At 58.8% G+C, this 23,929-nt stretch overlaps 1 protein-coding gene across 2 annotated transcripts in view; it reads left to right on the top strand.

Moving 5' to 3' along the window:
- The window catches only part of GDPD5 (glycerophosphodiester phosphodiesterase domain containing 5), a 73,638-nt gene that overhangs the window by 41,091 nt on the left and 8,618 nt on the right, over nt 1-23,929 (top strand). For both annotated transcript variants that reach the window (XM_055120432.1, XM_055120431.1), the window contains exons 3-10: nt 24-197; nt 10,375-10,478; nt 13,345-13,438; nt 13,946-14,005; nt 17,269-17,367; nt 17,722-17,815; nt 18,068-18,213; nt 22,864-22,946. In XM_055120432.1, coding sequence (XP_054976407.1) covers nt 81-197; nt 10,375-10,478; nt 13,345-13,438; nt 13,946-14,005; nt 17,269-17,367; nt 17,722-17,815; nt 18,068-18,213; nt 22,864-22,946 — 797 coding nt within the window. In that variant the 5' untranslated portion in view covers nt 24-80. The remainder of the gene's footprint in view (nt 1-23; nt 198-10,374; nt 10,479-13,344; nt 13,439-13,945; nt 14,006-17,268; nt 17,368-17,721; nt 17,816-18,067; nt 18,214-22,863; nt 22,947-23,929) is intronic.

The following is a 23,929-nucleotide window of genomic DNA, read 5'->3' as shown; positions in this document are numbered from 1 at the left end:
TTCTTTCTCCTTTTCTCCTGCAGGACCCGCCAGGGGCCTCCATGGGCGCCTGAGGGCCGGGCCGGGGCGTTGGCACGAGCATGGTGAGACACCAGCCCTTGCAGTACTACGAGCCGCAGCTGTGTCTCTCCTGCCTCACGGGCATCTACGGCTGCCGCTGGAAACGCTACCAGCGCTCCCACGATGACACCACCGCGGTGAGCCGGGCACGGGAGGGGCAGCTTCCGTCTGGTGGGGCTCGCGCTCAGCCAAGCCTCTTCTGGGATTCAGCTGCTCCCTGTCAAGTGCCCAGAGCAGCTCTGAGCACTCCTCCCCCCACCCCTCTGTCCAAGGCGTTTACCGATGTCAGCCCCGCTGTGGGCCAGGCTGTGCTGGGGAGTGAGCAGGGGCTCCCCAGAGGGAGGGCGCCCCCAGATGCACAGAGCCCTGTCACCTGAGCCTTGGGGCTGCCGGAGCTGGTAGCAGGTGCTCGCTGGGACACAGAGAGGCCCCTTCAGTGTGGGCCCCGGCCGGTGCCACTGTCCTGTCCCGGGGTGCCCCATTTCTTCTCTAAAGAAACCCACTTCCTCCAGGAGTTTCAGAGAGAGATAAAGGGTGTTTATCTTAAAGCTTTGCTGCCTGGAAACAGCCTTCCTGCCCCCGCGTCTGCTTGTCGGCACCAAGAAGCCGGTTGCCTCCCTGGGCCGTGGGCGGGGAGGGGGCAGGGCCTGACGCCGAGGGTCCCCGGGCTGTGGACGCTGGTCCCCTGTCTGCCCATTGTCTGTCACTGCTTCTGGAAGGGGCAGGACTGGGCTGACTGGAGCCGCAGGGCTGGCGACCCCTCAGGCGAGCAGACCCACCGGGGGCCCAGGCCTGCTTCTCCGCCTCTGCGACCTACAGCACAGAGGGGGCAACTGATCAAACTGAGGCTGGGTCAGCCCCAGGCTTGGAGCAGGTGCGGGCGGGGACCACGGGCGGGGGAAGAGTGCCCTCACAGCCGTGCCTTCCCACGTGGGCTCGGGGTGCCTCTGCTCCTGGTGCCCACGTGAGCTTCCTCGCCCGTGGCCGGAGGCACGTCCTGCCCAAAGAGGTGCCGGGCGGGTGGCAGCCTCCCAGGACATAAGGGGACCAGCTCTGCAGGGCCATTCCTGAGCCCCTGGGGCTCTGAAGGGGAAGAGGGGTGCAGCTGAGGCCCCCCAAGCCCCTCTGAGCTCCTCAGGCTGGGGCCTGGGAGGAGTGACTCCCCTTTGCCGGCCAGCAGAGGCCTTGGAGCAGAGGGTAAAGGGTCTGGGCTGTGGCCCACACAGGCCTGGGGAGGAAGAGGTGGCCCGGGGCCAGTGGGAGCTGAGAGGGAGCCAGAGCTGGGCAGGACCGGCGGGTGCCGGGTTCAGAGGTGCCGGGTGTGGGGTCAGGCAGGAGTGGGCTCCCGAGGGGAGGGACAATCACAGGGGGGGCAAGGGGGGGCGGCAGGAGGGGCAGCCAGGGGTAGGGGAGAGGTGGCAGGGGTAAGGGAGAGGTTTCTCAGCAGCTCAGAGTGGCAGGGCTGAGCTCACCCCCTGGTGACCCTGAGATTCCCGGTACGGGGAGAGTGACCTCCCCGTCCCAGCCACCCCCTGCATCCCCCAGGTTCCTGCTGCCCCCCTCACTCCAGTTCTTGTTCCTCTGTTTGCTCTCCAGGGCTCTGCATGGGGCTAGCTGCCTGCACCCGCCAGAGCCCCGGGCTGGCACAGTGAAGGTGCAGGGGTCGGGACCAGGTGCCCCCCACGGCTCTCACACAGGCCTGGCTGGGGTGGGTTTCGCTGTAGCACTCACCCGGGTCACACACCGGCTGTGGCTGGCACACTGGGCTGCGCTCCGTCAGTTGGGGTGTTGCACCCCTGCTCCCTGCACCTGCAGTGCTCTCCGAGGCACACATGGGCTGCTGCTTCCCCCATAACAGCCACCTCCCGGGGTCTCTCCAGGAAGCCCCTGTACCTCCCACCTCAGAGAAGTTGACTCGAATCAGAGGCTCAGGCCGGCCAGAGAAACCAGACATCTGTGTAATGGGGGCAGAGGCTGGGGAGTGAGTGTCTGGGGAACGTCTGTCGCCCTGCTTATATAATCACCTGCAGCAGGATGCTGGGGTGAGGTCTCGGTGTTTAGGGGGAGCTCACTGGAAGATAGATGCAAACAAGGAGGGGTGGGGGAAGATGAGCAGATGCCTGCAAGAGGGGAGGAGCACTGGGTGCAGAGCAAGGGGGCCAGGCGGGGGTCTCCAGGCCAGTTTCTGGCAGAGGCTGTGGTCCTGCAGGGCGGGGGAGGGGAGTTCAAGATAGTGGAGGAGAGGAAGAGATGTGTCTCCCCTTCATCCAGCTGACCGCCCACACCCCCCAGGACCCTCCCCCAGCACACCCCTGATCCTGCAGGAAGCGGGAGGCTGGGGGATTGGGAGGGGGTGTGCATGGCCTATTCGCCTGCCCCGGGAGGGAGCCCCAAGCTGGAGGCAGGATTGAGCTCTTGCCTCGCTCCAAAGCTAGGAAGGGGACCAGAGCTTTTTATAACCGGGGGATAATTAATCGGTTGTTGTCTGTGACTCATTACTCTAATACTGCCAATTAAGGACTTGGTAGGGCAGAAGGCAGTTCTCAGGCCATCCCCACGGGGCCCTCTGTAGCCGTGGGAGGAGGTGCCCGCCTCTGTGCCCCGGGTCAGAGGTCAGGTGCCCACAGACCTCCTGGACTTCTGTACCACCTGTGACTTGGAGGGGGCCTTGGAAGTCTGTTGGACCCCTTGCACCTCATGCTGGGGCTCCAGGAAATGATTTATTCGAGCCACAGAGCTGAAGGCAGAGTGGGCACCGCCCCCGGCCAGCACCCCAGCCCTGGGCCATGTGTGAGCCCAGTGGGAAGTGGTGAAGGCCAAGCTCTGACGGGCTGTAGGTGCTGGGATTGGAGCAGCCTCCCTGCCCCAATGCCTGGGTCCCGGGGTACAGGGGAAGGGTGCGGCTGGGACAGAGGTGGGGAGGGCTGAGGCTGTAGCCAGGGGTTCTAGGGACATACTGACGGTGCCAGGCTGTGTCCCCCCTTCATTCAGTTTCCACCTGTGGCCCGTAGAGTGTGCGTGCCCCGTGGTCTCAGCGATGGGCAGGAGATCCCGCCTCCTGTCCGAGAGTCCAGCCGTGGGCAGAGCTGGCCCTGCCCTTCTCCAGGGCTTTCTCGGGCTCCGAGCTGTGGGTTTCCCACTTCTGAAAAGGGGTGACATTCCATCCCAAACCTGCGTGGCTGATTGTCTTCTTTCCAGTCCCTGCCCCCCCCAAATAAAAACCACTCAGAGCCCCCTGGAGAGCTTTGGGTTGGAGAGATGGTCTAGAGGGCAGGGCTCTTGCCTTGCATGTAACCCTCCCAGGTTCAATCCTTGCATCATATGGTCCCTTGAGCCCACAGGGAGTGAGTCCTGAGCATAGAGCCGGGATTAAACCCTGAGCCCCACTGGGTATGGCCCCCCAAACAAAACGAAACAAAATATACCGTCTTGAAGTGCAGGAACAGAACCCTCCTCCCACAGCTGCTCTGAGGCTGCTCCTACCCCCCAATCCCCTAGATCATTTTCATGCCCCCTGGGGGGCAGAATGGCCATTTGGGAGCACTGCCTTAATGCTTTTCAAGCTCGCGGCATTGCCGGAGGAGGAGAACATGGGAGAGGATATTATTACAGCGCTGAGAGGGCGGCTGGCCCAGCACGGCTGATTGCAGCACCCAGAGCTGAGGATTTATCTCTGCAATAAGGCTATGCCAGCTCTGGGCTTCCGGGAACTCCGCACCCTGCTGAGTGCCTGGCTGCCTGGCATCGAGGGTGCCCCGTGTGGCCATCCAAGCTGGGGGTGGGGGGTCCTTCCAGCCCGGCTTAGGAGGCTCTGGGGCTGCCCTGAGCACCTGCTGAGGGGGTGCGGACGGATCAGGAGCTGTTGATGGGGCTCCTTTAGGGGCTGGGCCCTCGGTGGGGTTCTGGGATAGTCGCCCACAAAGGTCCCAAACTCTGGGGCACTGTGCCCCCTGGGCTGGTACTCCCCTCGGGCAGGGCTGGGGACGAGTGGGGTACTGAGGCCCCTTCCGTGCCGAGTGAACGGCTGTGTGCACTGCGTCAGAAGCAAGGGCATATAGAAACTCGCCGTACGTAGCCCAGAAAAGTAAATCCAGTCTCTCAGGCCGTGCAGAGCTGGCCGGGGTGGATCTAATCCCTTCCCCTGCTGGGCCCTAATGCATCCGTGTCCGGCTGCCCGGGGCGCCCCATCCTCCAAATCTCCTGGGGGATCCTGCCAAAACCTGCCCTCTCCTCCTTCCGCCACTTCCCGCCCGCCAGCTGACATTTTCTAGGCGTCTTCCTGTGTCTCCAGCCCCGTCTGGACCGTGGCGGGGAGCAGGTCTGCAGGTGGGCACACTCGGAGCGGGGGGCAGGCAAGCCTCCAACTGCTTCCCCCCACAGAGCTCTGCGACGCTGAGGGCACGGACAGACTCTGGGACATTGGGTGACGCGGGGCCAGTGCTGGCCACCAGGCAGGAGTGGACCCAGGGGAGAGGGCTGGCTGGGAACAGACTAGAAGGTCCAGCCCGTCCTCATGCATCTGGGAGTGCTCCCCACAGGAAACAGGTGCAGAAATTGTCGCAAATGTGTCCAATGACACAGGGAAACCCAGCAGCCATTTGGTGAAAGAAAAATTGTTTCTTGGGCCTGTAGCAATAGCACAGTGGGGAAGGTGTTGCCTTACACGTGGCCGACCTGGGTTCGATCCCCAGCATCTCATATGGCCCCCTGAGCACCGCCAGGAGCGATCCCGGGTGCAGAGCCAGGAGTAACCCCTGTTCATCGCTGGGTGTGACCCCACAACAACAACAACAAAATACCAAGCAAAAAAAAAAAAAAAAAGGAAAAAATTCTATCCCTACCAGGGCTGGAGCGATAGCACAGCGGGTAGGGCGTTTGCCTTGCACACGGCCGACCCGGGTTCTAATCCCAGCATCCCATATGGTCCCCTGAGCACCGCCAGGGGTAATTCCTGAGTGAAGAGCCAGGAGTAACCCCTGTGCATTGCCGGGTGTGACCCAAAAACCAAAAACAAAAACAAAAAATTCTATCCCTACCTCTTATCTCAAATCAAAATAAATTTCAGATGGATTAAAGTATTAAAGTAGGTTCCTTTTTTCCCATTTTTTGTGATTCTTTTTTCCCTATTTAGGAAGCACACATTTGTTGAGAAAATTCAAACAATTTGAAAAGAGAGAGAGAGTAAAAATTCTAATCTTCATGCCTTAGGAAAAAGGCTTCCAAATTCCCCTCTGCACGTACACATCCATATGTATAGACGGGCGGGTTACAGATGGTAAAGTAAACATGAACCAAGAAATAGCCGCTATAAAATATGATTTCAATATATAACCTTAGGCTACTTTCCCAAAGACAACATGTGAAAGGAAAAAAGAAAAGGATTTAATCGTATTCAAATTTTATATTAAAAATACACAAAAATCAAACAATAAAAGAAAAAAAAGGGAAAAAAACATACAATATATGTGAAAACCAGTTCTTGGACTTTGTTCCTCCAAACAAGCTCTGTGCCCTTACAACACCACTTCCTCAAACAGTTCCCTAAACACGTCCCAGAAAGCCCCTTCCATCCAGCTTTGCTGCAGAGGTCTCTTCCTGCAGGAAGCCCTCCAGACTGCCCCTGGGTCCCTCACTCCCCTTACGCCTCTAGGCGGCCCCATTCTCCAGGCTTATTCCAAGGAGTGGCGCTGCCTGTGGGCTGCTCAGAGGGGACCCAGGCGGGATGCATCTGCCAGTGTTCAGGGCTTAGCACTCGTGTATGTGATCGGCTACCAGAGGGCAGTGGCGGGGAAATGAAGGGGATTTTGCTGGCTGAGATTTTTGTCTGCTGTGGAATATGAAGGAGGGAGGCTAGTCTCCATCCTTTACCAGGAAGGTGTCCATCTGGCACATCCTCCTTCATCCCTGCACCTACTGGCCATGTGTTTGTCCTATGCTTCTGTTCCAGAACCTTCCTCTATTGGGGGACCCAGCACAGTCTCTCTGTTTCTTCTGCTTGTTTCGGAGTCACACCCAGAAATGATGCTCAGGGGTCACCCCTGGCTCTGCACTCAGGAATCACTCCTGGTGGTGCTCGGGGGTGGGGGCAGGGGGGGGCAGTGGGGTGCCAGGGATCGAACTGGGGTCAGCCACGTGCAAGGCAGACATCCTTCCCACTGCCCTGTCACTCTGGGCCCTCTATTTCTTAACTGGACCTGGTGCAGATGAGGTGAGGGGACCTCTGTGTGTCCAGGCCCTGCCCCGGTGTCCTCTATGACTTGCTGGCACCAGGAGGGCAGTGGGGCCGGGCCGGGGCCCTGGGAGCCTGGTTTCCGCCTCGGTCAGACAGGGATAATTACAGGAGCTGCTCTTTGTTGCTTTGGGAGAGCGGCGGGTGCCGGAGGGGCACAGAGGTGAGTCTGGTGCTCGGGAGGCCTGCCCCCGGTGACCTCAGGCGGCTCCTTCTCTCTGAGCCTGGCCCGCCTCCAACTCTCCCCCCCCACTTTGCAGAGCTGTGGGGAGGAAGTGATGAACCGAGGCAGGGAGAGGGTGCCTCGATGCTGCGGCAGGTTCACACCAGGCTTGCTCTGCATGCTGGCCAGTGGCCAGGCGGGGTCACCAGTGGGGTCTGCTTCTCCATCCCCTGCCTGCTCCGAAGGGGACTGCAGCCTGCAGAGCCAGGACTGACCCCCGTGTCCCCCTAGTGCTCCCGGAAGCAACCCCCCCCCAGCCCCCTAGAGTGGCTGCCTGCCTGCCTCTGCTCAGGGGAGGAGAGATTTGATGTAAGGGGGTGGGAGACCGGAGCGCTGTCTTCACGTAATTAAAGGGCTGTCAGACTCGAAATGATAATTATAGGCGGGCTTGTGGATTTGGCGACTAGCAGCTTACATCTGTAATCCAGGGCCTGGCGGGCCTCCCGGAGGCAGAGGTGATGTCAGCGGGGCTGTGAACAGAGGAAGCCGAGGCTGGTACTCCTGGTGACCGCCCAGCCCTGCTTTTGGTGGGCGGAAGGTCAGAATTCAAGTCCCGGGATTCATTGTTTGGGTCCAATATATCTTGCCCTGCTGCCGGCCAGACTCTGGGTGGTGACAGGGCTGCCCTGGCACCCTGGGTAGGCAGGGACAGGTCTGTAACGTGCTCAGACAGAGCAGGAAGCTCAGGAAGGACCAGTGACGGGCATTTCCAAGGTCCTGTGTTCAAGGTCACCGTGCATCCCCAAGGGCACCCCCATTCACCCACCCCACGTGGAACTCTAACCCTATGTGTCTGCTGGGGCTGGAGTCATAGTACAGCTGGGGGGGCGTTTGCCTGGTGCGCAGCCCACCTGGGGTCAATTCCCGGCATCCCATAGGGTCCCCTGAGTACCCCCAGGAGTGATTCCCAAGTGCAGAGCCAGGAGTAAGCCCTGAGCACTGCTGGGTGTGGCCCCAAAATGAAAAACAAAACAAACACCATGTGATTGGACCCCCAAAGTCCTGCATCTCCATGGTGACTGTCTCCGGGGGAGGAACAAGGGCAGGGGCCATGGCATGGAACCCTGGTCTGGTGACGGCGGGGTTCCTGCAGGAATAGGCGTGCAGCCTGTTAGCTCCAGCACTCAGGTGCTGGCCCAGACTCTGCTGGGTGCTGGGGAGGGAGGCTGGAGCCCACAGTGCCCCCAGCAGTAGGAGCAGCGTCTGCGGGAGGGGGCCAGCAGTGCCTGCACTTCCTGCCCAGGGTATGGACTGGCAGGGGCTCCTCAGCTCTCTCCTCCCACCCCCAACTCGGGGAAGTCTCTGCAGCAGCAGCGGTGGCTGACAGGGACCAGTGGTAGGACAGCCTGGGAGGGAGGGGGGCTGGTAGGGGAGGGGTGGGGAGGAGGGGAAGAATGACAGTGGAGGGAGGCAGTGAGGAGAGCCAGCCACACAGGATGGGGGAGGCCTGGGGGGCCTTCTGGAGGGTGGGACAGGAAGAGGGGGTGAGGCAGGGCCTTGGGGGGCTTCTCCATCACGTTCTTTGCCCCCTTCCTGCTGACTAGCAGCTCTGGCGCCCACAGACGCACATCCTCCCAACCTGTCGCTCCTAGGTCCGGCTCAGGAACTGCCTGACCAGTGACCTGCCCCTGGGCGGCTGCAGAGCTCCGGGAGGAAGGAGGTGGGGTCACCACGTCCTTCCTTGAAGGGGGAGCAGGGGCCTGAAGCTGGCTGGTCCAGCGTCTTGGCCCCTCTTCCCTTGCTCAGGTCCTGACCGGCACGGGGCACACGGACAGCTGCTCCACCCCTGCCCAGAAGGCCTCCCAGGGCACTGTCCCTGGTGTGCCCCGACGGTGTGCCACGTGACACTTCTTTGCACACCAGCCCCCCTGGGCCGGGGTCCTCACGCTCGGTGTGGGGCTCTCTGGCGCTCCCTGGCGTCCAGGCTCCTCCCCTCGGCTCGGGCTCAGCACTGTGGGGGTGGGGGCCAAGAATCGGCGCAGGATTCAAAAGTCGGGGAAGGGAGACCTTGGGGTGCTGGGGGATGGGGAGGCTCCAGAGGGAGAAAGACCCCAGACAGAGGAGAGAAGAGCCCCCAGACTGGGCTGGGCTCATCGTAGGTCCCCAGGATAAGGGCGGGCTTGAGGAGGGCTGTCGGGAAATGCGGTACAGTCCCTTCCCCGGGGACCCCCACCTGGGCCTCCACTGCGCCCCTGGCCCGTCTGACTCGCTGGCATGGGAGGGGGCAGGAGGCTGCCGCGTCTCGTCTCTCTGGGAGCCACAGGAACGCCGCGAATGCAGCACCCCAGCCCCCGTACCGGGGCGTGACACTCACCGCGGCGCCCAGCCGTCCTCTGCGCGCCCGCGTGTGCGCCCTTCGTGCCCCGCGCAGCCCCGTGTCGCAGAGCGGCCGCCGCTTCCTTCCCGCCTCCCTCCCCTTCCTTCCAGCTCCATCCTTCAGAGAAGCCGGTTCCCTCCCTCCCCCGGGCTGGGGCCTTTCCTCCCGGCTCTCCGGGGGGCCTCTGGCTTCCAGCTCCTGGCACTTAAAAAAAAAATCTGCCGGCAGTTTACTTTTTTTGATTTTTGCCTTGAATGAAGCTCTATTTGAACACCATGATTTACTAAACACCGTGATTTACGAAGTTGCTCAGAATACAGGGGTTTCAGGTCTTCCGTATTCCGGCCCCAGCCCTACAGCCAAAAGTGCCCCGTTTCCCACCCAGCCCCGGGCCTGCTCCCTTCCCAGGCACGAAATTACTTATTTTATATTGCTTGTTGTAACATATCCCTAATGCTCCCAGGACTTTGGCCCCTCAGTTGCCCCCTCAGCCCCCATTTCAGCTAGAGCTCTGAGTGGGGGCGTCCCAATTCCTGGTGTCCCCAGCCCTGCCATGCCCGTGTCCCAGCACCAGCCCTGGCCTTCAGCCGCAGGACGCAGACCCCAACCCGGGGCTTCTGGCAGCCCCACCAGGCCCAGCTGGGTGGGACCGTCCCAGGTGTTGCAGGGATCAGGAGGATGGGGTGGGGTGCCGTCACCCTGGGGCTCAGAGCAGGGTGGCCCTGGCTCTCTTTGTCACCCACACTAAGCCCACCCCCAGGGAGAGGTGCTCGGGTGCTCTCATTGACCAATAGGGTTTGAGAGTTTGGGGTTCGTGGCTCGCTGGGCACAAAGGTCCTTCCAGGAGCTGGAGCTGGTGAGAGGAACAGAAGGGGGTGAAGCTGGAGGAGATGCCAGGGCTAAGCAGGGACCCCCACCCCATGCAGTGAGGGTCTCCCGGTCCCACTTCCACTCTGGGGCTGTTTGTTGATTTGTTCTGGTGTTGTCAGCAGAACCCCGTGGGCAGGATGTCCCGACAGTGTGCCTCTGAGATAAGGGTCCCAGAGAACGCAGGGGGAAGCCTGGAGGGGCGGGAGTGGGGGGCATCGCTCAGAACTGTTGGGGGGAGAGAGTGAGAGGGAGAGGGGGAGTGTGAGAGAGGGACAGAGGATAAGAGGGAGGGAGGGAGAGGGGGAGGGGGGAGAGAGCCAGCACAGCGTGGAATGCTCCTCTTTCCTCTGCTAACTTGTGGTGGGCCTTGGCACAGCATCTCTGCTCCTCTGGGCTCAGCAGAGGTGAGGCGAGGAGGCGGGAGGTGAGAGGTGAGGGCTGCCTTCTCAATCTTCCCGCGTGAAGGCTGAGGGTGAGCGGGCACTGCACTCCCACGTTCCTGCCCATTGCAAAGGCCTCGGGCTGCCAGCAAGAGGGTGCCCCTTTGGGCAGCCCCTGACCCACTCCAGGCTCCCCTCTGCTTTGAGCTGTGGCAGGCTCTCCATCGCCCGTGAGCCTCGGTGCCCCACAGTGCGGGCAGCCGTGCCCGCCGCTGACCGGCTCTCTCCCCTCCAGTGGGAGCGCCTCTGGTTCCTGCTCCTCACCCTCACCTTCGGCCTCACGCTCACCTGGCTCTACTTCTGGTGGGAAGTCCGCAATGACTACGATGAATTCAACTGGTAAGTGGGCACGGGGGTCTGGGCTCACGGGTGGCACCCTCGGGCTGTGACAGCCACGGTGGCTCCTCTGAGGAGAACGAGGTGCAGGGGGGAAGACAGGGCACCCTTCCTGGGGCTGCCCCTGGGCTTGGCCTGCTTCCCCTTTGGTGATGCCCAGGCCCAGTAAGGACTTGGGGGCGGAGGTGACCCCAGACCCACCTCACAGGCCCTCAGCAGGTCACTGGGCTGATCTGGCCTGTTCATGCTGATGACACAGGGACGGTGATGCCTGCCTTCTAATGGGAATGCCTCCACTGACAGGCATGGAAAATGAGGCAAACTGGTCTGGTCTGTCTTTTCTTTTCTTGGGGGGCGGGGGGTGTTGCCACATCCAGCGATACTGGGCTTATTCATGGCTCTGCACTTAGGACTCACTCCTGAGGTGTTCAGGAACTGTATGGGATGCCGAGGATTGTTCAATCCTCGGCATCCCATACAGTACAAGGCAGGGCCCTCCCCGCTGTCCTGTCGCCCCGGCCCCGGTGCTGGTGCTGTCCGTTCCCAGCATCTCCGCTCAGCGCTGGGGAAGGGGCTCCAAAGGCTGAGCTGCGGCTCTGCGTGATCCCCGAGCACCCCACGGAGATCTAGATATCTTAGAGTAAAAATAAGGTGGAAACTCGGGCCCGGGTGGCTGTGAGCAAGGCCTGGGCCCCGCCGAGCCTGTGACTTCTCCTCCATACACGGTGCCCGTCATGTCCTGGGCCTGTCCCTGAGCCAAGTGGGCACAGGAGGCGTGGCCTGAAGCCCCGGGTGCCTGTGGCTGCACGAGGCTCTCGGGGGAGCATCTGTGGTGTGAGGGGCCCTGTTCTGGGGTGTGGAGGGTGCTGACACCCCCCCTCGTGGCACCGCACCATGCCCCTGTTATTAATGAGCACAATAAAGGGCACTGCCAGTCCCCAGCAGCACGGCAAGCCGAGCCGGAGCACCAGTGAGCCCCAGCGGCAGCCTCTGGCCTTTATTAAATGCCATAAATCAATTATTCATCCCCCCCCGTGTCCAACGTAGTGGCGCCATGGCGGGGAAGTGGAACGTTCCCTGCTTGCCCGCCATGCAGATCAGACCCGAGACAGCTGTGTGGAGCCAGAGGCTCTCTGTCCTCACATACACATGGGGGAACCCAGGCCCAGAAATGGGCAGGACCCCCCATGGCCACAGCGCCAGTTTGTGTCCAAATCACAGATTGAGAACCCCTGAGGAGCCTGAGGCTCAGAGAGGTTGAGTCACCTTTCCAAAGCCACACAGCAGACAGATCATGGCAGGAAGTGCATCGTGTTGACCCCAGAGAGGCACTGCCCAGCACTGGGTGGCTAAGGATGCCGCAGAGGAGAGCTGTCCGGGGCCTCATGCTGACCCCTAATACCCAAAGCTCCCTTAGCCAGCCTCCACGGTCTTGGAGGCAGCACTGGAGTACAGGACGCCCTGGCCAGACCCTCATGGTACCCTCATGGAGGCCCTAGGATTTGCTCATGCAGAAAGAGGATGAGATCAGGAACCAGATGGGATGGGTGGGTTGGTGGGGGGGGTGTCTTATTCCAAGTGAGAAGCAGGACCAATACGTTCCAGGAGCCCTGTGCCTTTGGGGGCCTCAGTTTCCCCAACTTTCAGTGAGTAGGTTTTCTCTGGCAGTCAAAGGGTGAAGACTTAGGGACAGGCAGAGACCCAGGGGTTCTGCTGGCCCCCTGCCAGCTCCCAAGATGCCAGCACACCTGGCCCCCACTCAGATTCCCAGACAACCTGAAGCAAGTTGCTCCCTCCTCTAAGCCTGTTTCCCTGCATGTTCAGGGAGGACGTGGCTGGTCCAGTCTTTTTGGGGGTCCATCTACCAGTGTGTCAGGGGCCACAGAACGTGCGTTCATTCCCCCTTGGCCCTTTAATTCTGCTTGGAAGAATCTGTCCTAAGGAAACGATTAGTAATGCAGAGAGAGATAGACAAAATTATTCTTTTTGTGTTTATTTATAATAGCAAATAATTGGAAAGTCTGAATTGCCATTAGGCGGAAGTAGGCTACACGAGGTGCATTAAGTAGCAGAAGGCCTTGAGGCTGTGTGAGAATCACAGTTCCTCAGGAGTCCCATTGGCAGAAGGTTAAAGAGCAGAGAATTGGCTGAGTTGGGACCATATGTGACTTTCCTGCACCCTCAGGAGCCCCAGGAGGGCGTTTTTCTGTTCCCACCCCACATATGGGGAGACTGAGGCTCCGAGCAGTCGGATATCATGATTGACCCCAAGTTTCCCTATTCTCACCTGGCAATGGAGATGAGAGTACCAATGGACCCCACCTTTGGTGTCTGTTACCTCCACAGGAGCTGGAGAGGGGAACCCCTCATGCACCCCACAAACACACAACAGCCTAGACTCTGCAGGGGTATCTGCAGGGGTCCTGCCTTGCTCTTTATGCTAATATGTAAGCACAAGGGACAGATGTGTCCACTTCAGGCATGTCAGGCCAGACTATGACAGTTCAGTGGGTGGGGCATTTGCCTTGCACATGGCTGAACGGGTTCGATCCCCGGCATCCTCTATGGTCCCCTGAGCCCACCAGGAGTGATTCCTTAGTGCAGAGCCAGGAGTAAGCCCTGAGCACCCCAAGTGTGCCCCCCCAAGACAACAAACAAAATAATAGACATGTCAGCCAAATCTTGGTGATGGCTCCTTGGGGGTGTTATGACAGCAGGGAAGGTGGTCTTTGGCTCTGTGTTCTGGCATCCCCAGATGTCCACTGTGTGGTAAGGGCCTCACAGAGGCATAGGCCCTGCTCGCTGAGAGCCAAGAGCTGGCAGCCCCTCTGCAGCCTTGGAGATGTGACCCTGGGCCCTCTCCCCGCAGGCACCTCTACATCTACAGGGGCTACTGGAGCGACTGGTCCGTGCCCATCCTCCTCACCACGGCTACCGCCTTCACGTACATCGCGGGCCTCCTGGTATGGGGGTGTCCAGAGGGTGGGCAGCCCTCTCAGAGGGGGGGGGAACCTCATGGGCCTGAAGCAGAAAGCTGGCTTTCCCCAAGCCCAGGAGCTGCCCTGCCTTCCACAGGACACCAGGGCCCCCAAGGTGCAGCATCCTGCTTGTGCCCCACCCCCCGCACCCCTGCAGACTTCCTCTTCCAGAACTTCAGTCCCATTTCCTGCTCCCAGTCACTGAAGCTCAGACTCACGTCCTGCTCCATGCTGGACAGGCCTCCCCGGGGGCGGAGGTTCAGTCCACTGGCCAAGCCTGCCCTGCCCCAAACACCGATCCGCACAGTGACTTCTCCAGGGGCACGGGGAGAGGATCCGGCCAGACCCTGCGGCCAGCGCAGCCAGCCAGCACAGAGGGCAGCAGGTGTGGGGGCCTCCAGTGTCCCGCCACACCAGGCTCGGGCTGCATTGTCGCCGGAACCCCTGGCGGGGGATGCAGGGTCCTGATGGGCACCTTGTGGGCTCCCTCAGGTCTTGGCGCTCTGTCACATCGCAGTGGGGCAGCAGATGAACCTGCACTGGCTGCACAAGGTAAGGGCTGCGTGGGCGGGGCGGGGCTGGGGCGGGGCTGAGCCAAGGGGGAGCTGGGGTGTGTCTGGGTGTGGCCAATGGCGAGGATTGCAGAGGGCGTGGCTGTGGGTGTGGTTAGGGGCGTGGCCTTTCGGGAGGAGTGAGGGCGTGGCTAGGGGCAGGGTTAGGTTGTGGGCGGGGCTGGCGCGGTGCGGGGGCGGCGCCTGTGCATGTCCATCCCCCAGCCTTGCTCACCCGCCAGGTACTGCTTTCTGAGCCTCATGCATCCATTCACCCTCCCCGCAGCCCTGCCCTGTGGGGACTGCTCCCACCTCGCTCTCCAGTGTGGGAAGGCTAGGTGCGAAGAGATGAAGTCACCTGGTCCTGGGCTTAGGTGGAGTACTCCGCCATCCCCGTTCTCCCCAGTTAGGGTGCTCCCTGCAGACTTCCATCAGGCTCTGCTCATCTCTCTATGCCTGGAGTTCCCTCTTGGTTGACTCCAAAACGGGGACCATGCACAGGGATGTGACTGAGTCAGCTCTCTGAGACCCCCCATGGGTGCAGGACTGGGACAAAACCAAGTAAGAGAGATAGCCCTGAGCCCAAGGTAGGGGTGGGTGGTGGATGACCAGCCAGGCCATCTCCTCTTTCCCAGAGCCTGGCAGAGGGTTGCATGCAGACTGGGAAGGCACAGAAATGGTCAGAAATTACCATGAGTGGTCTAGGGCCGTGTCTCAAAAGACTGGGGCATGTGCGTGTTTTTGTTTTGTCTTCTTTTTTTTCTTCTGACTTTTTGGCCACACCCAGTGAAACTCAGGTTATTCTTGGCTCTGCACTCAGAAATTACTCCTGGCAGTACTCAGGGGACCATATGGGATGGGATGCCGGGGATGGAATTGGGGTCGGCTGTGTGCAAGGCAAGCACGCTACCACTGTGCTATCCCTCCGGCCCCCATCCTTAGCTGTTATTTTGTTTGTTGTATTTGAACCAATTTTTGACCAACTAACATATTGACATTGTTCAAAATTAAAAGTGTATAAGGAGGGGCCGGAGCAATAGTACAATGGGCAGAATAGTACAGCAGGTTCGAACTCCGGCACCCCATATGGTCCCCCCTAGCACCACCAGAAGTAACATTAGGAGCATTCTTGGGGGTCTTTGACTGGCTTCTGCTCATGCCCAGCCTGTTTCCCGGGAATCCAACCAGTCCCCTGGAGATGGGCCTGACCTCTACAACATTCAGGTCATCACAAGGACAGTATAACAGTGACTTACCTGGGCAAGGAGCTGCTAGATTAAAGTGGGGACTTTTGTCGTTTTTGATAGTTCTTGCCGCATTGCCTCCTTGCAGGTGCCCCTCCTTCATCCTCCCCAGAAATCTCTGTTGGTGCCTCTAACTCCCGCCTCTCCCTCCCTGACAGTGTGGGAAGATTTCGGTCATGTTTTCCAAAGATTTTGACTTTGGCCGACCCTGTGGGTGAAAGGGGCGCCTCAGAGCAGTCGGGGTGGCGGTTCCCCGCTTCTGTGTGGATCGGCATCTTTCCCAGTCCAATGCTTGAGTCATCAGCATTTCCTTTTCTAGAAACCATCTCTTCCTATCTTTGGCCCATTTTGCTGTGGGATTTGCGTTTTGCTTGTTGGCAGGAGCTTTTTATGGATTCAGAAAATTAGCCCTTTGGCTGATGAACTGCAAATCGCTCTGCCTGGTTTGTCTTTCACCTTTCGACTTTGCTCTTGTGTTTGGGCTGTAGGAATTTGTTTTCTCTTACGGCTATGAGACACTCATCTCTTTTTATGGTCAGGAGTTTTGTGTAAGACTTAAAACAAGAACCTTGTCCACTCTACTTTATTCAAAAACAATATCTTTGGACTGGAGAGATGTCTCGGTGGGCTGAGTGAATGTAGAGACCCCAGCGCCTCCTGGTCCCCCTAGATTTCCCAAAGCTCTGAGTCAGGTGCTCCCGAGCACCACCCATGTGATCCAGGACGACAAAGCATTCGGTATGGTTTAGTTTAGCATTTAGATGTTTCTGCTCGTCCTTGTTGTTCTTGAGCGCGGGCAAGGCCTGGCCCAACCTTCTCAGCAGCCTTCTACCCAACCTCGGGCTTCCCAAACTTCTCCAGCTCTCTGTCTCCTATACAGGACAAAAAGAGGACTCCGTGCATCCTCGAAATCAACTTTTTTGATGCAAACAAATCGAAACTCCCCCCTAGTTGCACCCGAGGGGACTACTGCCTCTTCCATTGGGTGCTGGGTACCCCAGACTTGCGCCCTGCCACAGGAAGAACACAGCAGGGCTGGAATCAGCAGGGGGCCTCTGACTGCCCCCTGCAGGGGGCCTGGGGAAGAGGGCTTTAGATGGAGAGCTGTAGAAGGAGCCCAGAGGGGCCCGAGGTAAAAGCAGCTGGAAATTAGGTGTCACTGAGTCGAGGGGAGGGCCTCAGAGTCCATCTGTCCCCAAGATCTCTGTCCGGGCAGCAGCGGGGACCTGCCAAAGGCTGGGGCACCCTGGGAGCTGGGGCTGAGCATGAGCTGCGGCCTGGACACAGGTAGGCACAGGTGGGCACAGAACTCTGCCTGGCAGCTCACCCAGCCTGCAGAAGAAGCCGAGAGCCTGGCCAGGTGTGAGGTGCCCTGGGCAGGGCGCTGCACCCTCCTCTCCTCCTCTGTCGCAGGTGCGGGGCTGGGAGGAGGCTGAGGGGGAGGCTGGACTGACCCAGGAGGCAGTCGTCACCTCGTGCAGCTGGGGCTGCTTTCAGTTTGTTTGCAAAAAGTCAGGGTTTTTGTTTGTTTGTTTGTTTGTTTTTGTTTTTTTACTTTTTGGGTCACACCTGGTGATGCTCAAAGGTTACTCCTAGCTCTGCACTCAGGAATTACCCCTGGCAGTGCTCGGGGGACCATATGGGATGTTGGGAATCGAACCCAGGTCGGCTGCATGCAAGGCAAATGCCCTACCCTCTGTGCTATTGCTCCAGCCCCCAAAGTCAGTTTCTTGAGGTGCTGAGTCTCCTTTTTAGTCCTAGGGAGGTTTGGGAAGCACGTGGTTAGGTGGAAGTTTGCTGAGAAGGCTGGGCGAGCTCTTGCCAGGCCTGGGCCGAGGGAAGACCACCCCCAAGTCCCTTGCACACTGGGTCTGCCCACCTGGGCCCTGCTTGCACTTTCGGTTCTGCCGGCCCGCCTCTCCCCACCTCCCCTCTGCCCTGCACCTACCTCAATTCCCCCCTCAGACACCCGGGCCCCCGGTGGCTCTCTGACCCTCTGTCTGTGGCTTTCCTGCTCCAGATCGGGCTGATGGTCATCCTGGTGGCCACGGTGGTGGCCATGTCGGCCATGGCCCAGCTGTGGAAGGACGAGTGGGAGGTGCTGTTCATCTCCCTGCAGGTGAGCGGGGGCTGCCGCCCTGGGACCCTCAACATGGCAGCACCTTTTGATTTCTTCATTTTCTTTGGTGGAGGAAATGCTGGGGGACCATTCAGGGGGTGGTACTAGGTGCCCACCTGCAAACCCTGCACCCCACCCTTTGAGCCAGCCCCCAGAGAGGTGCCCGAGTATCGTGCCCACCTTCTAGAAGGGATTCGGGTCATATAGAAGGCGGAGGCAGGCGGTATGTTGCAGCCTGCGGTCAGGGCCCCCAGTTTCCTCCACTGAAGATGGACACCCAGTACCCGCTGCGGCTAGAGGCGGGTGGGGACGGGGTGAGGAGGTGTGAGCCCTGCGGTCCCCCTTCCGGCCCAGGGCACAGCACCATTCCTGCACATGGGGGCCCTGGTGGCAGTCACGGCGCTCTCCTGGATTGTGGCTGGACAGTTCGCCCGCACCGAGCGATCCTGTGAGTATGGCCCAGTTGGACTGTCCTGGGGGATGTACCTGGGTGGTGGGGGATCAGAGGCCTTACTGTGGGGTGGGGCTCACCCTGAGCACCTCGGCTCCCGCCTCTGTCTGTGGGTGCTCTGGACTCCCCTGGTTGCAGCGACCCCCTCAGATCCTGACAGGTGAAGGGCAGAGGGGTCAGCCTCCGCCCTTGGGCTGCCTGTGGAGACCAGGGAGTGGCCTCAGCTGTGCTCATGGCCCTTGTGTGCAGCCTCCCAGGTAGCCATTCTGTGCATCTTCTTCGCCGTGGTGTTTGCCCTCTACCTGGTCCCGCTCACCATCTCCTCCCCCTGCATCATGGAGAAGAAGGACCTGGGCCCCAAGCCCTTCCTCATCGGCCACCGAGGGGCCCCCATGGTGAGTGCCCTGCTGGACCAAGAGAAGGGGGGGTGGACAGAGCAGCCCTTTCTGGGAATTCCCCAGTGGGCCAGATGAAGCAGTGGTAGGGATCAAGGCACCTGGGTCAGAAGATTTCACTTCCGGCCCAGAGAGATCATATAAGGGGCGGGGTTTTTGCCTTGCACGGGGTAAACCCCAGTTCAGTCCCCAGCGCTAGCACAGTATTCGGCCCCCTAAGCACATCCAGGAGTGATCCCTGAGCACAGAGCCAGGAGTAAGCTCTGCAGGGGAGTGACCATGAGGGCTCAAGGGCGGGGCCAGAAGGAGCCAGGAAGTAGGGGGTAGGATGGAGTGAGGCTGGCCCAGGAGTGAGGAATTATGTTTTTTCTGGTCTGAGGGTTTTGGGGCGGTGGGACAGGCGGGAGTCACTGCTAAGGGGTAGGCAGGTGACTGGCCCTCCTCCTGTTACAGCCGGTGGCCCGCCCTGCTGGCCCCAGAGCTGGGCTCCTTCATCCCTTGGCAGTTGGGTACTGTGGGGGGCTGGGCTGTTCCTGTCCTCTTCTTTTAGTGCCTGGGGATCCCATGGGGATCCGCGCCAGAGGACTGGGTAAGGCAGGAGTCGCAGGTGGGAAGTGTCCAGCTGGGAGCCTGGCACTCAGAAAGTTGGAGGTCATCCAGGAATCAGGGCCAGCCTGTGCCCAGCCCTCCAGGGTACTGAAGAACACAGTGCCACTCCCACCCCTAGGGGGCGATGGAGGATGCCATGAGTGCCTCTTCCCAGTGTGTGTGTGTGTGTGTGTCTGTCTGTCTGTCTGTCTGTCTGTGTGTCTGTGTGTCTGTGTGTGTGTCTGTGTGTGACCACACCCAAATGTGGTCAGGGCTTACTCCTGGCTCTGCTCGGGGATCATTCCTGGATTCAGGGTTCAGGGGACCATATGGGTGCCAGGGATTGAACCTGGGTCTGCTACACAAGAAAAGCGCCCTACCAGCTGCGTTATCTCTCCGTCCCCCTCTCTTTCCCAATGACTGGGAGTTCTTTGGTGTCTCTGAGTTCAGGATAGCTCAGGGGACCTCCCCAAATAACTGTGGGAAGAAGAGGTGCCTCTTCCAACAGGTCTCAGAGTCACCCCTCAGGCTCTTCCCCAGGCGCCTGGGGCCTTAAGGTGCCTATTTTCTAAATAGGATCAGAAAGGGGGCTGGGATGTGCTCAGTGGAAAAGTACAGGCCTTGCAGGCATGAGCCCTGGGTTCCACCCCCAGCCTCTTTAATAACATTTTTCTTAACATAATCACACCCCCCAGGCTGCTATTCCAGCCAAGCAAATGAATAATAATAATTCCTTCCTATTGCCTAATGTGTCCACACATGAATCTGGTCGGTGTCTCCGAGGTGTCTGCTAGTCTTGAACAGCCCCTGTCCTTTCCCTCACACTGTCTCTGGGCTGAAGTAGCTGAGTCACTTGTCCTGTAGCATTTCCCGAGTGACTATCTGACGGCCTCGGTGTCCAGCCCGGCTGCTCCAAGGAAGCACAAACATCAGTGTGTGGCCTGTGGCTGCGCAGAATGCCTAGACTCCGTGTGCACACGCCTGTGTGTGGCCAGGCAGGTGTGCATCCCTGTCCCGGGGAGATGCTGTGTGCCCGTGGCACATTGTTCCTCTGCGTGTGTCCATGTGCATGTGTGTGTGTGTGTGTGTGCTTGTGTGTTTATGCCTTACTATTTGGTCGGACAAACTCTAGAGTTGGGGCTTATTTTTCTTTCTTTTTGACCACACCGGGCTGTCCTCAGGGGTTACTCCTGGCTCTGTGCTCAGGGATCATTCTTTGTGAGTTCAGGGGACCATATGGGATGGCAGGAATCGAACCTGGGTCAGCCATATGCCAGGCAAACACCTTGCCCGCTGTACTGTCTCCCCAGCCCCCATCGTTGAGTTTTTTTTTTTTTTTTTTTTTTTTGCTTTTTGGGTCACACCCGGCGGTGCACAGGGGGTCATTCCTGGCACATGCACTCAGGAATTACTCCTGGCGGTGCTCGGGGGACCATATGGGATCCTGGGATTTGAACCCGGGTCGGCTGTGTGCAAGGCAAACGCCCTACCCACTGTGCTATTGCTCAAGCCTCCTCATCGTTGAGACTTTTAACCCCAGAGGCCTGCCCTCCCGAGTTTGTGACCATCACCAACATCCCAATAGAAACACACTCCAGGAACCCACCAGGACATACGGAGCCCCAAGATGATTAAATATTCACTGCAGATCCCTCCTGGAGTCTGAGGCAGACGCGTGGGCCAGGTTTCCACACTGCTTTCTCCAGGAGGCCTGCTCCTAACCCACAGAAACCTGAGTTTTAGCAATGTCCAGGAGGCTGGAGTGATAGGACAGCAGGTATAGCATTGTATGCAGCTGACCTAGGTTCCATCCCTGGCATCCTATACAGTCCCCTGTGCACATTAAGGAGTAATTTCTGAATGCAGAGCCAGGAGTAACCTCTGAGCATCGCTGGGTGTGGCCCCAAAATAAAAAAGCAAAAGCAGGAGCCAGAGTGATAGTACATCGAGTAAAGCATTTGCCCTGCATGCGGCCGAATTGTGTTCCATCCCTGGCATCTCATATGGCCCCTGAGCACCACCAGGAATAATTCCTGTTTGCAGAGCCAGGAGTAAACCCTGAGCATCACTTGGTGTGGCCCCAAAACAAAATAAAACAAAATAAAAGATAAAAACATCCAGAAAGTGGGGGCCGGAGCGATAGTACAGTGGGTAGGGAGTTTGCCTTGCACGCGGCTAACCTGGGTTCGATCTCCAGCTTCCCATATGGTCCCCCAAGCACTGCCAGGAGTAATTCATAGTGCAGAGCCAGGAGTAACCTCTGAGCATCTCCAGGTGTGACCCAAAAAGAAAAAAAAAATCCAGAAAGAGAACTGACCCTCCCGAGCCTTCCTCTGCTCCCCTCGTGTCCCCTCAGCTGCCCTCTGGAGCTCCCACTGGGACATGTCCAGCTCTCGAAGGAGAGGCGCCCACTGTCAGGCATCTGGGCCCCCTGCTTTAGTCACAGCTCGCTTGACTGGGACACAGGTAGTGGGACCCCGCCAGGCTGATGTGCCCCATCTGAGGAGACAGGGGCTGACGTCAGAGATTCCAGAGTCCTTATCCCAGCGCTGGTCAAACCAGCCCCTGTCCAGCGGAGACCCTGAGATCCAGATGGGAGGTGAAGACCCAGGTGTGACCTGGAAGTAGAACTCCTCCCCCCCCCCAACCCCCCGGCCTCTGCTAGGGCCAGGCTGATGCCCAGCAGACGGGTGTGTGTCCTATGTCGGGGAGCAGCGTTGCCAGAGAGGGAGAAGATGGAAATGAGCATGTCCTGGGTAGGAAAGAGGAGATCCTGCAGAACCCTTTCACCCCCGTCCTTCAGTGCCCCTTCAGAGTCCAAGTCCTCCCTGCCTGTCTTAATATCCCGCATGTGCCCCGAGCTGGCCCAAGCCTAGGTGTGGTGCTGCCCCCTAGTGGCATCCTGGGGTATGACGTGTCTCCCGATGAGGCAGGCTTAGACCCTGGCCACTCTCCCAACAGGAAGCAACTTGAGACAAACAGGACACATACTAGAAAGAGGTGCACTCGGGGGACAAACCTAATAAGTGACAGATGCAGGTCTAGAACCAGTCTTTGGATGCCGAAGGGTTGAGAGTTGTCCTTTAATAATCACTATTGATAGCAGGCAGCGGACTAGACACTAATCTGTGGAACAATCCAGGAGATAGAGAGCCAGAGAGATGGTACAGGGGGTCAGGTGCTTGCCTTGCCCGCAGCCAACTGTGGTTCGATCTCTAGCACTATATAGGGTCCCCTGAGTACTACCAGGAGGGATCTCTGAGTGCCACTGGGTGTGGTCCCTCAGCCCTCCTTTTCCCCCCCACCCCTGCCCAAAGAAAGCAGTTGAGGAAATGGTCTTGTCATGCCTGTACAGATGGAAGTTCTTCACAGAAACACTGCCTCCCCCTCCAAGAGCTCCCCGCACTCAGGGAGAAGCAGGAGGCAGCAGGGCAGAGGCTGTCCAGAAGCCCAACGGCCACAACATGACAGTAGCCATTGCTACTGCTTGTTAAGGGACAGTTCTGTGCTAAGTACATCACCGCCAATTACCTCTGTCTCCCCCAGTTCCCCCCAAAAAATCCCTTTGAGGCAGGGATTTAGCAGATGAGAGACCTGAGCCCGACTGTATGAAGGCCCCGTGTGTTTGTGGATCCGCAGAACCACTGGGGTTCTACCCACATGTGTGTGTTGGCAAGGCAGGGCGCATATCCTGGGGCTGATGTCTGTGCTTCATTCCGCCACGCGTGCCGGCTTAGAGAAGTTGGAACAGCCTCTCCCAGCCTCTTTTAGGTGTGGAGTTGATCCACTCACTATCTGAAGTAGATCTACGACAGCAAGTTGATCCACTACACCCTGAGTAAAGCCACTATACCCCGAGCTGATCTATCACACCCAAGAGCAGATCCACTAAACCCACTATGCTTGGGATAGATCCTTATGCCCAGATCTCATCCAAAGTAGACCCACTACACCTGGAGTAGATTCGCTATGCCTGGAGTAGATCCCTACCCCTTTAGATCACCCAGAGTAGACCCACTATACCCAGAGCATGTCTGCTAACCCCCCTCCCTTTATCCCCAGCTTGCCCCTGAGCACACGCTGATGTCCTTCCGGAAGGCCCTGGAGCAGAAACTATATGGGCTCCAGGCTGACGTCACCATCAGGTAGGACCCTCCTCCTCCTCCTCCTGCCTCGCCCCGCTCCCATACCCCTCAACAACTGCTTCTGGGTGAGACCCGGGGCCTTGGAGAGCACAGAGGTTTGAGTTCATCACTTATTCTTGCAAATAAGCCCAGTGCCAAACTCCATGATTGATATCCAAGAGCTAAGAGAACAGATGCTCCTGAGTAAAGTAGGGCTGGGGCGTGGAGACGGGCCGCAGATCCACTGGGAGGACAGACTCGTCTCTGGGGCCCAGCAAGAAGTAGCTCCAAAACTCGGATGTGTGAACTAATCAAACTGTAACGAGACGTCATTGTGGGAGTGATTAGATCTTAGAAGATTATCTGGAGCTGAAGCGACAGCTCAGCAGGCTGCATTGTGTGCCTCACCAGTGGGAGGCCAGGGTTCCATCCCCAAAACCACACGGTCCCTTAAGCACCATGGGGAACAACCTCCAAGCATTGAACCAAAAATAGCCCTTGGACCACACCAGAAGGTGGCCCCCAAACAAAATATTAAATAAGAGCTACCTGGGCATCTTGTACATGCAGATACATAAATATGCATCCGTAGAAAGGGTAAGAAGAACCACACCAGCAGGCTGGTAGCATTCTCCCTGGTAAGGAAAGGACAGGGCTGCTGTGTAGAGTTGCCCGGATTGTGCATGGAACAAGGGCACCCCGTGTCTGAGGACATCGTGCGATTGCAGATGCCGCAGGACTGTGCATTCATCAAAGCTTTCTACGGAGGGTGGCAGGATGTCTTGAAGAAGCAAGCCTTCGTCCAGTGCGGGCTACTGCAGTGACAGGGAGCAGGATGGTGCTGGGAGGTGGAAATGTGCCGGGGGGTGCACTTGCAACCTTTTCTAGGGGGCCCGTGGCCAGTTCTACGCCAGCTTCCACCACATACTGGCTCAAGGGCCTAAGCTAGGTCTCTCCTCCCAGCCTCAGTTTCTCGTTTATCAGATGAGGAAGTCCGGGCGCTC

The sequence above is a fragment of the Sorex araneus genome, chromosome X, assembly GCF_027595985.1.
Source record: "Sorex araneus isolate mSorAra2 chromosome X, mSorAra2.pri, whole genome shotgun sequence".
NCBI lineage: Eukaryota > Metazoa > Chordata > Mammalia > Eulipotyphla > Soricidae > Sorex > Sorex araneus.
The sequence above is the reverse complement of the archived record's forward strand: the minus strand, read 5'-3'. Positions and strand labels throughout refer to the sequence as shown.